The following is a 15,025-nucleotide window of genomic DNA, read 5'->3' as shown; positions in this document are numbered from 1 at the left end:
TCATATGCTAGGATACATTATATTTCTTTGTGCATCTCTCACATCCAAAATGTATCAAGGCCCCCCCCCCCCAGGAGGAAACAGTTTGCCCCCCACCCCCGCTGAGGTGAGTGGTAAACAAAGTGTGACAGGAAAGCTTCTCTGCTAGCGACGGAGGAATTAGCCATGGTGAGACGATGATTAGCGTCTTTGCTTCCCTTTCGGCCTCTCGGCTCGCCGTCGCTACGGAGCGTCATCCATCAAGGCACGCTGCCCACGGCCCCCGTCGCTGACAGATGTGATTCATTCCCGCGGCTTTGCCTTCTCATTACACACAGACGCCATTGAGATTACGTAGAGAAGGAAGTTGTCTTTGTGTCTCTGGTGTCCAATCATCATGGAAGTCCTCATTACTGCCATCAATCACACTGATTGGCTTCCTGCTCAAAGCTTCACGTGCTTCACAAGGGCTCACCTGAGGACATCTTCTAATCACCTTGCAAGCCATCTCCTCCAACTCCAAGCCTTTTATTGTGGCCAGCCTGCTGTTGGTGTGCTACACCCGTGTGGGGGTGCAGCATGGCCTACGGACGCTACAAAGACACGTTTAGACATCTTTGACTTCACTTGGGTTTGTGGCCCCCACATCCTCTGCTTTTTCACTATGCAGCCCTCACAGGAAAAGGTTTGGACACCCCCAACCTATTCCAAAACCACCAGTCAAAGATCCTCTACATGACAGGAGCTCTCTGCTGTGTTTCAACATGGTAGCCATTGTTTGTGATTATGTTCTACGCTGGTCCACAAGCGGAAATGAGCACAAATGACATTTCTAGTAGCTGACGGCGCCACCCTTGACCAACTTGAAGCTTCATTCCGGAAGTGACGTCATCGGGTGACGCCTCTTAGCTAAAGCAGAGTAAACAAACGCTTGTGGAGGAAGATGGTGGACTTGGTTCAGCAGATTTTTCATCCAACTAGTAGTCATGCAACAACGTGTTGCTGCTGGATGTTCACAGTCGTCGTATATCTCTCAGGTTTGCTTTCTTTTGCTAAACAGGACGGTCTAAGACAACAAAGGATGAAGCAAGTGCAGAGAAGAGGGATGGATGGACACCCACCTCGAGTTCTGTTCTTAGCAGTGATCATTTCGTTTGGCTTGAAAGTACGCTGTAAACGCATCTTGAATACCCTCCGCAGGAAAAGAATAGGACAACAAAGAACAACCACTATGTCACCAGAGAGTAAGTCAGGTCTTGTTTACATCATGTCTTCTAAACACAATTCCACAATAGCGACAAGGCTGTTGTAGAAACATCCTGTCTTCTCACGATGATGGTGCCATCTGTCACTGTTGATGCGAGGCCACTCGTGCATCAAATCAGACTATAAAAGCGCCTTGACGCTCATTTAGAAGAATATTGAATGCTGATTTACACTTTCCAGTCCGTGTCTTGAAGATGACCAATCTTCATCTCCAAGCTTAAGTCTATGTTCTAAAAGTTCTCCATTTCATCTCCAGATGTTTCTTCCTCCTCCAAAACGATTGACACATTTTCAGATCTTCACTGGAATCACTCTAAGCATCCTCTGTCTCCTACACCCCCCCCTTTGAGTGACAGTACTCCGATGGCATCGCCTCCCGAAAAACACAAGACAAAGATCATCTATAAGACAGGAGCTCTCTGCTGTTTTTGGGTATTGATGGTGATGATGCTGAAGAGGAGAGGCAAAGGGATCCCACACACCTTCATCATCGCGTCCACGTTCACCTCAGGCTCAAAATGCAACTCACTCGTCTTCCAGGAGCCAACGGGATTGAAGGAGCAGTGCAGCGTTCACAGCGTTCACGCTCACGCTCTTGGCTTGCTCACGCTCACGTTCACGCTCACGTTCACGCTCACGTTCACACTCACGCTCACGTTCACGCTCACACTCACGTTCACGCTCCTGGCTTGCTCACGTTCACACGCCCGCTCACGCTCACGTTCACGCTCTTGGCTTGCTCACGTTCACGTTCACGCTCACGTTCACGCTCACGTTCACACTCACGCTCACGCTCACGTTCACGCTCACGTTCACACGCCCGCTCACGCTCACGTTCACGCTCTTGGCTTGCTCACGTTCACGTTCACGCTCACGTTCACACTTACGCTCACGTTCACGCTCCTGGCTTGCTCACGTTCACACGCCCGCTCACGCTCACGTTCACGCTCTTGGCTTGCTCACGTTCACGTTCACGCTCACGTTCACACTTACGCTCACGTTCACGCTCTTGGCTTGCTCACGTTCACACTCACGGTCACGTTCACGCTCACATTCACGCTCACGTTCACGCTCACGTTCACACTCACACTCACGCTCACGTTCACGCTCTTGGCTTGCTCACGTTCACGTTCACACTCACGTTCACACTCACGCTCAGGTTCACGCTCTTGGCTTGCTCACGTTCACACTCACACTCACACTCACATTCACGCTCACGTTCACGCTCACGTTCACGCTCACGTTCACACTCACGTTCACGCTCTTGGCTTGCTCATGTTCACGCTCACGCTCACGCTCAGGCTCACGCTCAGGCTCACGTTCACGCTCACACTCACACCCACGCTCACGCTCATGCTCACGCTCACGTTCACACTCACGCTCAGGCTCACGTTCACACTCACGCTCACGTTCCCGCTCTCGGAAACTGGTAAGATGGGAGGGAAAAACACGGTAGATTCCTGGTGAAACGGTAGCATTACCACGTATATAGAAACTAGCAGCTAGAAGCTAGCAGCTACAACCCAGAACGAACCCGGAATGAACACAGAGTGGGCCCTCATCTCATTCAGCCTCTTTGTGGAGGCGGGGCTACTACGGGGATAGCAGTTAGCTTCGTGAGGCAGCATACGCTAACATGAATGAAGGCACAGAAGCGATGTTTTCTGAGGCAAACGCCACAGTGTGGGAATACTTGGCTTTTAAACAGAATGAACACGGTGAGCACATGAACACCCACGACCGACACGGACAGTTTTCTCAACGGGGAAAAAAACCTACTGATGGAGGTGCCTTCGTCCCGACAGTCAACGCTTACTGAGGCGTTAATAGCTAGCAGCTAGAAGCTAGCAGCTACAACCCAGCAGCTAGAATTTAGCATCTATTTAGCATCTAGAAGCTAGCAGCTAGAATTTAGCAGCTACATCCCAGCAGCTAGAATTTAGCATTTAAAAGCTAGCAGCTAGAATTTCGTAGCTAGAAATTAGCAGCTAGAAGCTAGCAGCTAGAATTTAGCAGCTACAATTAGCAGGTAGAGGCTAGCAGCTAGAAGCTAGCAGATGGATGTAAATGGTAAACCTTTTTGGTTGTATGGGTAAAATCCACTTAGTGTTCCATCTGAGTCGTGTAAAGTTTTTATTGCGTTGAATCAAGCTAAGGTATGCTCAGAGGCAGCACACAAGAAAAAAAGGCTGATGAGTTAGAAAAGCAAATTAGAATGAACGTTGCTTTCCTGCTGCAAAGAAAGACGACCAAAATAAAAACATTCACAATCACGTCCATTTTCAATGTCTTTCATTTTGTGTTTTTGGGTTGCAGGGCGCAAGAGAAGAGGAGGGGATGTAGAGAGTGAAGTCATTAGTGGCTTGCACACCTTCCAACGTATCCGTGACCCTTCTGCGGTGTCACCGAAACACCGGAGGCTTTCTACGCAAACTAATCAAACAAAATGGCCGCGACCCTTTAACACCACGCCATTCGTGTCCTAATTTCCCCTGCAGTAAAAGTGAGAGCCATGTGATTCATTTCTGATCAAATAATGGTTTTGTTGTTTTGTGAGCCACCCGGGTTGGAGCAAACACTGAGGTTTGAACGCGGCGCCCACGGGGGACTCGCGAGATGAAACAACACAGGTCGCATGACTTCCTGGCGGGGAGAGAAACGAGAGAAGCCAAGCAAACAGGAAGAAGCACATGATGTGATTATGCTGAATTAAAGAGTATTAAATGCCGCACCGCAATTACACCCTCACCGTGCCGCCGTTTGTAATGGATGAGCACGTCGCCGCTCATTTGAAGGCGGAGGGGTGAGAGCGGCGCCGACATCCGGGATGAAATCAGCGTGAATAAATAAGCGAGGGAAATAAGAAGAGCAGTAACCTTTGCAGCCGACTTCCACACTGCAGAACAACATTCACCAACGTACGCGGGGGTGCCTGCTTGCTAAACACTACTTTTCATGTGCCCGTTTGTATCACCAAAGAAATGCCACTTGTCAATGCCAACGCAAAGCGTCCGGGAAGTGACGTGCACGTGCAAAAGCACCACGTCACGCGTATTTCCTTGTGCTTAGCGCAGTAAAGAGTCAAGGATTTTGTGCAACGGGAGTCAGTCTTTGTCAACCAAACGATCCTGCACAGCAGATGAAGAACAACGAGGACTTTGTGGAGAACTTGCTGCCACGTCTGTTCCAAAGCGCATGTGCGCCACAAACGTTTTACAATCATTTTCAAATGAGAACAAGAAGAGCTTTTGCCCACATGGGTGAGTACCTTTGATCCAAGTCTCGATAGGCTCGGCATCGCGCGTCCTTCCAAGACGTGAAGCTGGCATACGGTATAAGTGGGCCCGTCACGATCAGAGATCAATCGATGAGTCAAAGATAAAAGCAGGTAGATAATGATGACTGCCTGGAGAAATGCACATGTGCGTGTATGCGTGGGTTTCATCTTCACTCTGCATCTGTCTGTGTGCATTGCTTCTATAGTGGAATGAACACAGAGTGGGCCCTCATCTCATTCAGCCTCTTTGTGGAGGCGGGGCTACTACGGGGATAGCAGTTAGCTTCGTGAGGCAGCATACGCTAACATGAATGAAGGCACGGAAGCGATGCTTTCTGAGGCGAACGCCACAGTGTGGGAATACTTGGCTTTTAAACAGAATGAACACGGTGAGCACATGAACACCCACGACCGACACGGACAGTTTTCTCAACGGGGAAAAAAACCTACTGATGGAGGTGCCTTCGTCCCGACAGTCAACGCTCACTGAGGCGTTAATATAAACAAAATGGTGCACACTCCCAGACAGTGTTGCTCGCTACATTGGAAAAGCAATGCAACCGTTCAGTACGGTTATATGGCATCTATGGCATGCTTTTTAAACAACATACGTACAGGAAACTTGCAGTTAGATCGACTGTACAGAAGAAGGAGGCCTGAGTCACATTTGAAAAAATCTTAATTGTGTCCCACTGCCATGAAAAAGTCAGATACAGGTCACGCATGAGCAAAAACATGGGACTTGACCTGCAGTGTGACCTTAGCCTCAGTGTCCTCAATTGTTTCTCTTCCTTCTTTTCCACAACCAAACTGGAAAGTTGTTGAAAAATGCCACCTCCACCCGACTAATATGCATGCCAGGCCACTAGTTGGCGATGTCCCTTTGTAAAGAAACATGAACTGCTCATCAGTTAAGTGACCTGCTGGAGAAAATGGTTGGAGAGAAAACCTGCAGTTTCTCGGCCCTCCATTGACACGGGTGCTAGACTGAACCCGTTAGATGCAGACACACAGCCACACTGATCCACATAGGGGAGCGGTACCACCCCTGCGAGGGTGTGACCCAGGAATGGGATAACAGAGCAAGCACTTCCTGGTTCAGGGCTTTTTCCTCCACACATTGGATGGACTGAAGTCCAGCGCTGAGCTTTGTGAAATCCTAAAGATTGAAAGTACAGAAAAGAGTGTCCAATCAATGATTAATTCAGGATAAATGAACTTTTCACATTCCAGACATTTGTTGTTCAACATTTAGTACGACATATTTCGTTTGGAACGTGCACGCCAGACGACGAGTTGGAAACTTAATCCTTTGATGTTTTCTTCATCAAAGACAAAACTGCGAAGACGTTTTGTTCTGATGTCAAGTTGTCCGAGCTTCCAAAGCTATCCAAAAGTGTTCATGACACGGAAACACAAGTTCATCTTGTTCTTTCCAACACATTTCCTGTGTTTGACGTGTGCCCCAATGTTCAAATATTGATTCTTTTTCATCACTTCTCTCACTCCTTCCGGGCCTGGGGGAGGCAGAGCAGGTGACGTCAGATCCGGACCGTCCTACTCGCCGCTTCTGCTTCACAGCAGCACATTCGCTGATACATGCGCCACCTCTCAGTCACGTCCTGTTTGTTGTATATTTATTGATCGATATCGTGTGCAAGGCTTTTGCTGGAACACTCGAGGAGACCCTCGAGCAAGCTTGTTCATGTGTTCACCACAGTAGCCCGCCCACATGGAAAAGAAGTAGAAAAAAAACGATAGAAAAGGTAACTTTCAGTCGCTATGTTTCATATGTTGTGCATCATATATGATTTAGTCTTCAAAGTGCTCATGCACATACAAGATAATAAAGTACGCTTCATGAGAATCATGTGAAAACTATGTAGTATAATGAATATATAAACATATACCTGTATATCATTTTGAAATAGTCATCTGGTAATGTCTGTATGCAATGTATGCTTATAACACAAACATTCAAATATTGCAAAGTTTATAAGCTGTTACGTTTTGCAGCTCAGGACTATTTTTCTTTAGGGGGCGAGGGGGCAAAATGGCTCTTTTGCTCGTAAAGGTTGGTGACCCTGCTCGAGAGGAACCGGTGTGGTGTCAGCCACAGCTTTGTTGCTTTGAAGCTTTCTTTCTTCCAACAACTGATAGCAAAGCCAGTTTCATCTTAAAAGCTTGATTGGCAGCTTCTTTACTTTTGTGCTTCCTGTGGACGTGCTAAAGCAACGTCTAAGAGAAATATGGAAAGTAATGTGGTGAGAGACACAAAATGTCATTGTCTTCCCGCACCCAGCGGGTTTGAATCATCTTCCTCAAATTTCTAATAGTCAGTATCTCCTCCTCCTCTGCTCCTGCTCATTGATTTGCTTGGGGGTGCAAACTGAAATGGACGATGCTTAATTCAGGATACATTACAATGAAGACTTCTATTTCACGCTGTTCCTTCTGTATCACCCACAAGGAAGGGTCTGCATATCCAATGAAGACTTCTATTTCACGCTGTTCCTTCTGTATCACCCACAAGGAAGGGTCTGCATATCCCAGGGTAAAAACAGCCAAAAAGAGGCGGAATTGGGCCTGTCCACCAGAAAAGCACTTAGGGGATCACAGGAATGATAAAACTGATCTTGTGTCAAGAAGTCAAGAAGCCTTAGAATCCTAGAATCCTACGGATCTCCTTCAAGTGGCTTTGTCTGGTTGGCAGACGCAGGGATCTTGTGGAGTCCAAGCAAGCTACAACTTTTGGTACTTTAAGGGTATTTATTGAACTCTAAAAGGGGACAGATAAGGGACTCTGTCCTCCAGGACTTAGTTGACATTTTGGTGGGGCCTCATTCAATCCAAAGGTTAGGATCCGTGGACTTCAAGCAATCCAAACTGAGACTTCATCTCTGTCTGGTTTTTCCGGTTTTCTTCAAAAGGGTCTGGACTCTTTGGTTCATCTCCAGTTGATCTAAGTTAGCTCGTTTCAGAGGGGACTGAGGAGTTTGTATAGCTGGATGGACCTGATCAGCACAAGAACGTCAGGAAGTCAAACTCCTGCTGAGAACCTTCCAAACATGAATGCACCAAAAAGGGATTTTTCATTCTGTTCATTCTCTTTCTTCTATTTTTGGTAGCCCCCCTCCTCCAGGTCCTCCAGGTCAAGGACAGGTCAAGAAGTGGTTGATAATAAGGCAGCTCTTGGCTATCAGGTTGTGCGGGGTATAGAGGGAGACTGCTTAATTAGAAGGCCACGCTTTGGCTACTGTGCCGAATGTCTGTTGTCGCCCTGTGAAGACACGTGTTAGCCGGCAGGGTGCTGAGCTGCTGGCAGCTCATCGGGAGAGCTTGCCGACAAAGCTCAGTCACCTCGGAAGAACGAGAGGAAAACGGACAGCATGTCCCACTGCGGTGTTGTTAGCAAGATGCGACACCCGCTAATCACAGCCGCCGCCTTCAACCTGTGACCCATGCGATGTACTCCAAGCCTCCCTGGCAAACTTCGGGGGTTCCGTGTTGTTCTTTGGGGTTTCCAGCTGATGATGGAGAGGCCGTGCAGGCAGCCCCTCGTGGAAAGCGGCCACAGTGAAACTGCTCACGGGGAAACCCGTGAGACGAGAGATCGTGGCAGTGGTGAGGGCCGGAAGGGACGGGAATCAAGCACATGTGAAGCTGATGAAAGCAGCCTACGAGGTGAACACGTCATTTGCTTTTTGGCTGACTTTGCTGGAAATTGAGGCGAAATGAATGGAAAAGTAGCATCCAAAGCAGGCTTTTCATTTGTTAATTAAGATGCAATCTGCCTCATTAAGTGGCTTAGCCTCTCTTTAAGTCTTTTAACGTCCTAACAGACAGACTTCTCTGGCAAAGCTTTTATGATCTGTCATCACACCAGCTAGTTTGGAGATTTCATATTTTAAAGGCGCAGAGAAGAATGTTTCTCCGGATTCCATCTTTATTGTTCTGCTTATTTGATTTTATTCGTTCTGCCCTCCTCCCCTGAAATCAGGTTTGAATGTGAAGCCTGGGCCTGGTTCTGGGCTGCCTGAATGGGCAGAGCTCCGAGATGGGAGCGATTGTGTGAATTGTGCTGAAGATTGCTGAAGTAATTAACGTTCCTGCTGGCTGGCAGATCCAATCGTCGCGAATGAGAGACAAGCTGCGGCCCCGACACGCAAACACACACACACACACACACACACACACACACACACACACACGTGGATGGGAGACAGGCTGCGGCCCCGACACACACACACACACACACACACACACACATATACTCGACATTGTTTCCAGTTTTATTTGCAAACTGTTGCAGTTCCGCTCTGCTTTCATGAGGACAACCTGTCTGAGTCTTCTGACTGCATTTGTGTGTTAGCGCTGATGAGGTTGTCAAAGAGCCTTCCAGACATCTTTCAAGGGGTTTTCCCCAGCTTCGCCCAGTTGTCCCTCATTACCCCCCTTCATTGATGCAATCCCCACCTTCCATCTCTCACTCACTTACCACTTGTTGTCATATATCTCACCCCTCGTCTTACCCCCTTTCAAAGCAGACCACCGGACCGTCACATTAGGTTAGAAGTTGTCTTGTTAGGGTTTGTGGTGGTAGCTGGGAGGCACATTGGAATTGGGCTTTGGTCCACTTTCTCAACAGCTTTCGGCAGTTCTTCAACTTTTCTTAGAGCTGTCAAGAGTTGGTAAAGGTAGACCAGACTAGATCCTTCCATTCTTAGTGTTCCATTCTTAGCACTAACCCTAACTCTAACTCTAGCCTTAACCTGAACCCTAACCTAACCCTAACTCTAGCCTTAACCGGAACCCTAACTCTAGCCTTAACCCTAACCTAACCCTAGCCTTAACCTGAACCCTAACCTAACCTTAACTCTAACCTTAACCTAAACCCTAACCTAACCCTAACCCTAGCCTTAACCTGAACACTAACCTAACCCTTAGTCTGGAAAGTGTAATGGCTTATTTTCTGAGAATCAGTTTCTGTGCAATCCTGCTAACACTCAAAAATGATCAAACACAATTAAAATCATTGCGTACCTTGATGGATCCATCTTCGGATCTTGCTTCGGATGCATGTCAATCAGCAGTCGACTCACTCCCCCAACACCATATCCGCTAGGATGCTAACCATCACAACGCAACATCAGTTGCAGTTGGTTTCAGACGGTGGAACTTTGGATGAAAAGTGGAATTATTCTTGCTCATTGCCAGTTAAAAGTCCTGCTGGAACCATCTGTCTGCTTCAAGCAGCTCACTAGCTAACCCTACTCCTTAACCCTTGCCCTGAGATTGACCAAACCGTTTAAGGCAGGAAACAAGTCGATGAATCTGAATGAAGATGTGACTCAAGGCTCTTTGCAAAAAGAGACACGTACTTGTATTCATCCAAAAAGGCTCTTTAATTGGTCTAAGTGATTAATTACAGGGGTGAGGACGATGGGTGATACAGATAGTATAATAGCGCTCAATCACCTCATTTAAAATTGATCATTAAGCAATTAGAAGGGACGAGAGAGCGGGAGAAGGAAGGGGGGAATACAAAAGAGGGGAAAAAAGGAGGGGAGATGTAAATCCTACTAGGCAAACAGAGCTGAGTTATGAATACAATAAGAACAAAGAGGCTAGCGTTACATCATGTGCCAGAAATTGGAAAATATCTAAAAGTGAGTATAAATTCCGATCATAAGTAGATTACGTGAATAAAGACACTCAATAACACATGAATATATAATTCAGGAATAAATACTGTGAGGCCCTGTGTGTTGTCTGTGCTGTACTGCAGCCTCACGCTGAGGAAGACGAGCCCATGGTTTCGTTAATAAGACACCTCGTGCTGGTCAGTGCTGTCCAGGTCATCACTTTGTGTTCATGTGGACTGCTTTCTTTCAAGGAAAAGTGCACTTTTTCTGGAATTTTTCCATCCACAATCCTTGTGTGAGACATGAACACGTCTTTCTCTTCTCTGTGCCTTGTAAAGATATAAAAACAGCTAGCAAGAGGCAGCTAAGAATGCATGTAATGGGACAAACCTATTCCACCTATGAGGCTTCTGAAAAAACCTCCGTTTGCATCATGTGAGCTGCATATGAAGCACATTGTTATTATTATTCTTATTAACATCGTTACACCCAAGAACTACCTTACTGGCGTAGTGACACCTCGCCACACCACACCGGCTAGCTACTAGCCGGCTAGCGGCTAGCTTCACCACACACTAGCTCACAATGCATCAGGCCACTAACCAATGTAACGCTACATATTGGAGCTGTGTTTTTGTGTTTAATGCTAGGTGTAGCGTTCCTTTCTATGTTGCTATGTGACACCAATGCACCCAGGAAGGAAGCTCCCAAAATACTACAAGTATGACATGTTATCATGAATGTACCATGAATGTTAGCATGGATAGAGAACCACTAAACCTTGTTGGAGGTGTTTTCAAAGGCAGAATAGGCGTGTCCCATTACATGCATTCATGAGCTGCCTCTTTTTACCCGTTTTTACATCTTTAGAATGCACAGAAAACAGAAAGACGTGTGGTCAAGTGTCACATAAGGATTGGGGATTGTGGGCAAAATTCCCAAAAAAGTGTACTTTTCTTTTAAGAGCTGCTCATTGGATGCCCTCACATTCCTTTTATGGCCACTTGGCGGCAGTAGCGATATTAGGTAGGTTAGCAAAAACAGTTGTTTCTTTTTCGATTGAGAGGAAGTCTAACCTCCTTCACCTTTGATTTTGGTCTCTGTCAACACCTGAGGGAAATGTTGGGCTCTCAAGCTGCTACATGCGACAGTAGTTAGCTATTAGCTTGCAGCTAGCTAACTGGTGACCAACGTCTCTCTTCCTCGGCTACGAGCCTCAGGTCAAACTAACGTGTTAAAAGTCTTTTCTAGCTGGCAGGTTACTTCCTGGTTCATGGAAGACAAACAGTCCTGTTGTGATTCTGGGTGGAGGACAAAAGAAAATATGCACCAAAATGTTGGTAAGTTCTTCACTGGCCCGTGCACCACTTGCCTACAAGGTTCTCAGGAAATGGGTTGTGCAGTTTTTGCATGAACCTGCCAACAGAAGCTTCTGCAAAGACAAGCTTTCAGATCTGCGATGCTTCTTCACTTCTTTGAAAACAGACTTTATAATCTAGTAAACTGCTGCAAAAATAGACAGGCGCTTTAAAGAAGGTACCTGATATCTTTTTGCAGATCCTCTAACTGATTATGTCCACCCAAAAAAACGCTACTCTGTCAAAATGTCTCATTTGTGTGCATCCTATCATGATGCGTCGCTACTGTGTCTGCTTTGTATTGTTTCTTTTTGGTGACACTTTTCAAAGATCCTTTAATCTCCTCACAACTTTATCATGTCAGCAACACCACAGCGTGAATTCCATCCACGGTAAAATATCTACACCACAATCACAGCAGGACAACTCTGGTTCTACATCCACCACGCACACTTCAGGGCACATTTAAAGCCCATAAAATGGACAAGAAAGCAGCGAGAGGCTCAGTCTTGCCAACTTTCAACAGTATTCTCAAGGCTAAACTAATTCAACTCACAAGAACCTAAAGACACCTCCCTTGTACAATAAGGACCGAACCTTCTCCACAGTGGTCTGTTGTCTCCTTCTGGTTCACACCTCCGACTCCAAACTGGACACCCGTCTCCAGGGGCGGAGCACACACGGGCTCCCCACAGGCTGGCCAACTCCCCCTTGACTCACATGAGTCTCGGATCCAGTCTGAGAGCCCTGATAGACCCCGTAACCTCCGTACACACTGTCCTGGTACAGGAGCGCCCGCTGACCCCCACATCGTCCACCACCACAGGCAAGCAGCTGGCACACCGGGCTGGGGCCCGGGTGGCTGCCTGGGGTCTGGTTGTGGTGCTGCAGGGGAGAATGGCAGAGTGGTAGTCCAGGATAAGAGTTCAGGTAGTGGGCGTATTGTTTGCTGAGCAAGCTAGTGGCTCTCCGCACCATCCCTCGCCCAAGACCAGCACCATGCCGCACCGCCTCACCATACGTCGGGAGATGGGTGGAGTGCGAGTAACTCAGCCTTTGGGCTTTACGGCCAGTGGGCCTCCTGTGGTCCTCCCTTATGTGGAGGTAGGCCTGGTTCCGAGGGTGGCACAGATTGTTCCGGACGTGGGCGGGGTTGTAGGCCTTAGCAGGTGTGGTCTGCGTGAGGATGCAAGGGAACAGGTCTGGAAGCAAGGAGGGCGACTGGCTGGAGAGAGATGACTGGGACTCGTCCAGCTGGTGGACCTGCTCACTGCCCCAAGTAGCTTTAAGGAAAGAGGAGCGGCGGCGCCTTCGTTTTCCCCTCAGCATGAGGTCTTCTGGGGGCCAGGAACTGTAGTTCTCTACCTGGGGACACGTGCCCTCCACAGAGTAGATGCTCTCCATGCTGGGAGCAGAGATGTGGTTGTCCTGCAGGTGGTTGGCTTTCAGCTCACTGAGGCAGATGGGAGGCTCATTATTTTCAGGATTCCTGAATTTTCTCCTCTCTGCATCCCCATCCCCACACTGGAAGCTCTTAGACCTGCTTTTCCTCTGGTAGACGCCCGCTTCCGTGTGCTGGTTTTGGAGCAAGGAGATGGGGTGGGACGTATAGATGTCAGGCAGCTGCAAGTCGGTGTAAGAGATGAACTGCGAGTGCGGGTGGGCGTCCACATAGAATCTTCCAGTGGTCTGGTCGTGGTGGGGATGTTGATGGGGGAGTGTCTCGCTAACTGCCAGTTGGGGGGTGCTGAGGCTGGAAACAGGAAGCGAACGCTCGTACAAACAGGAAGTAGAGCGAGTAGGGAGCGTGTAGCGCAGTGGCGTGGGCCTGGCCACGCTTCTCTGCTGTTTTAGTGACGTCATGGCAGCCAGAGGCGGGGAGATGGATCTCTGTGGTATGTGGTTCTCCATGATGTATGCAAATCCCCCCGGTACGGTCTCCGTAGTGACGTGCGGGACACGAACGGGCAAGCTGCCGCCATGCCGACTCAAGTGCTCTATGGTCTTGGTGGCGTTGTCCAGAGAGCTCTCCACATTGGCGGTGGAGACCAAGTCTTTGGCGGTGCGCAGCATCTTCAGCATGTTGGCTTGGGCGTAGTTGGACGTCAGGTCTGGTTTGGCAAGACCAGACCGCCCGTGATCCTCCACCCCCTTGAAACAACTGTAGATACCCTGGAAGAGAAAGACAAGAGATGAAAACACAGAAGCCAACAAGAGAAAAGAGAGTTTGTGTGAAAGAAACATTTTTGCCTTGGAAAATGGAAAGCGGCATTGGACTATAGAGGTTCCTGGTCAGAATTGTTCTTAAAGGTCCCACATTATAGCATTTTTCAACAGTTTTGAATAAGTCTCAGAGGTCCCACAATAGTGTAGTGGAAGTGTGTTGTCCAAAGGCTAGCCTTGATGCTGGAATGTAGGCCGTTTCAAAGTGTTTTTAGGAAGCCCTACTGAGAACACATGCTTTTGAGCGTCTGTAGCTTTAATGCTAATGTTTGTCTCCAAGAAAAGATGTTGTGTCCTTTTGACATATAATCCCATACAACGTGGTAACACAAAGGAGTGGGACACCTTAGCAACACTAGCATAGCTAAAGTGCTAACATTACATTCACATTTTAACAGCATCACCATGCTAGGTTAGCATGTTCACGGAAGAAAGGAAGTTTCATGCCTATGAGGAAGGAGGTTTTTCCTTCATTTCATCGTTACAAGCTGCAACTTCAGAAGCGAGCCTTTCAGTGCCTCTTCTCTCAAACGTTCAGCAAGCAAGTGATGGAGATGACAGGTTTTTCTCAGGTTTGGTTCCCGTAAAAAGGCTTTATGGAAAGATGTCACTCTTAGAACATCATTAAGAAGCAGCGTTGACACTAGCAAAGTCATTTTGTTGACAAAGCTTTTTTTTCATGTTGAAAATGAGGCGGTGATGAGCTAAACGTGGCTCTTTGATGACTAAACCCCACGCCTCATGTGGTCGTGGGGTTGCTACCTGGTGCCCGCAGGCACCACGTTGGTGACCCCTGCTCTACAGTGTGCATATCAACCTCATGTTAGGGTTCGGGTGATGCTGTCGTCTACCTGCTGCTTCCTGCTCACTCTTACCTGTGTAGTCTCTAAAACTAGACTGAAATGTTTTTAGTTTTTGTTGACTCAAACTATCACGTATAGAACTGACTAAAATGTGACTAAAACAAGAAGCGTTTTTGTCCAGAAAATTAAGACTAAAAATAAAATGGCTGCCAAAAACAAGACTGATGAAAAAGTCACTTTTGCATAATAGAAGACCTTTCAAGTTGATCAATGAAGTGCTCACAAAGGGAACATTCCAGAAACAAGTAAGCAAACAGTAAAACAGCAGCAACGATCTCCTTTTGTCACCGAGGAAATTGATGATGCATTCTCCTGAGACTCAAAAGAAGAAGTGCCAGCGCTGAGAGGAAGAGAGACGACCCACTAAACTGACGAGTCAAACGACGCCCGCAGAACAAACTGCACGGACTAACA

At 47.6% G+C, this 15,025-nt stretch overlaps 1 protein-coding gene across 2 annotated transcripts in view; it reads right to left on the bottom strand.

Moving 5' to 3' along the window:
* Window positions 1-9,926: 9,926 nt before the first annotated feature.
* Window positions 9,927-15,025, bottom strand: part of LOC129168284 (glutamate receptor ionotropic, NMDA 2C-like) — a 41,861-nt gene continuing 36,762 nt past the window's right edge. For both annotated transcript variants that reach the window (XM_054753372.1, XM_054753373.1), the window contains one exon: window positions 9,927-13,697. In XM_054753372.1, coding sequence (XP_054609347.1) covers window positions 12,156-13,697 — 1,542 coding nt within the window. In that variant the 3' untranslated portion in view covers window positions 9,927-12,155. The remainder of the gene's footprint in view (window positions 13,698-15,025) is intronic.

Source organism: Dunckerocampus dactyliophorus, chromosome 15, assembly GCF_027744805.1.
Source record: "Dunckerocampus dactyliophorus isolate RoL2022-P2 chromosome 15, RoL_Ddac_1.1, whole genome shotgun sequence".
In the NCBI taxonomy this organism is placed as follows: Eukaryota; Metazoa; Chordata; class Actinopteri; order Syngnathiformes; family Syngnathidae; genus Dunckerocampus; species Dunckerocampus dactyliophorus.
The sequence above is the reverse complement of the archived record's forward strand: the minus strand, read 5'-3'. Positions and strand labels throughout refer to the sequence as shown.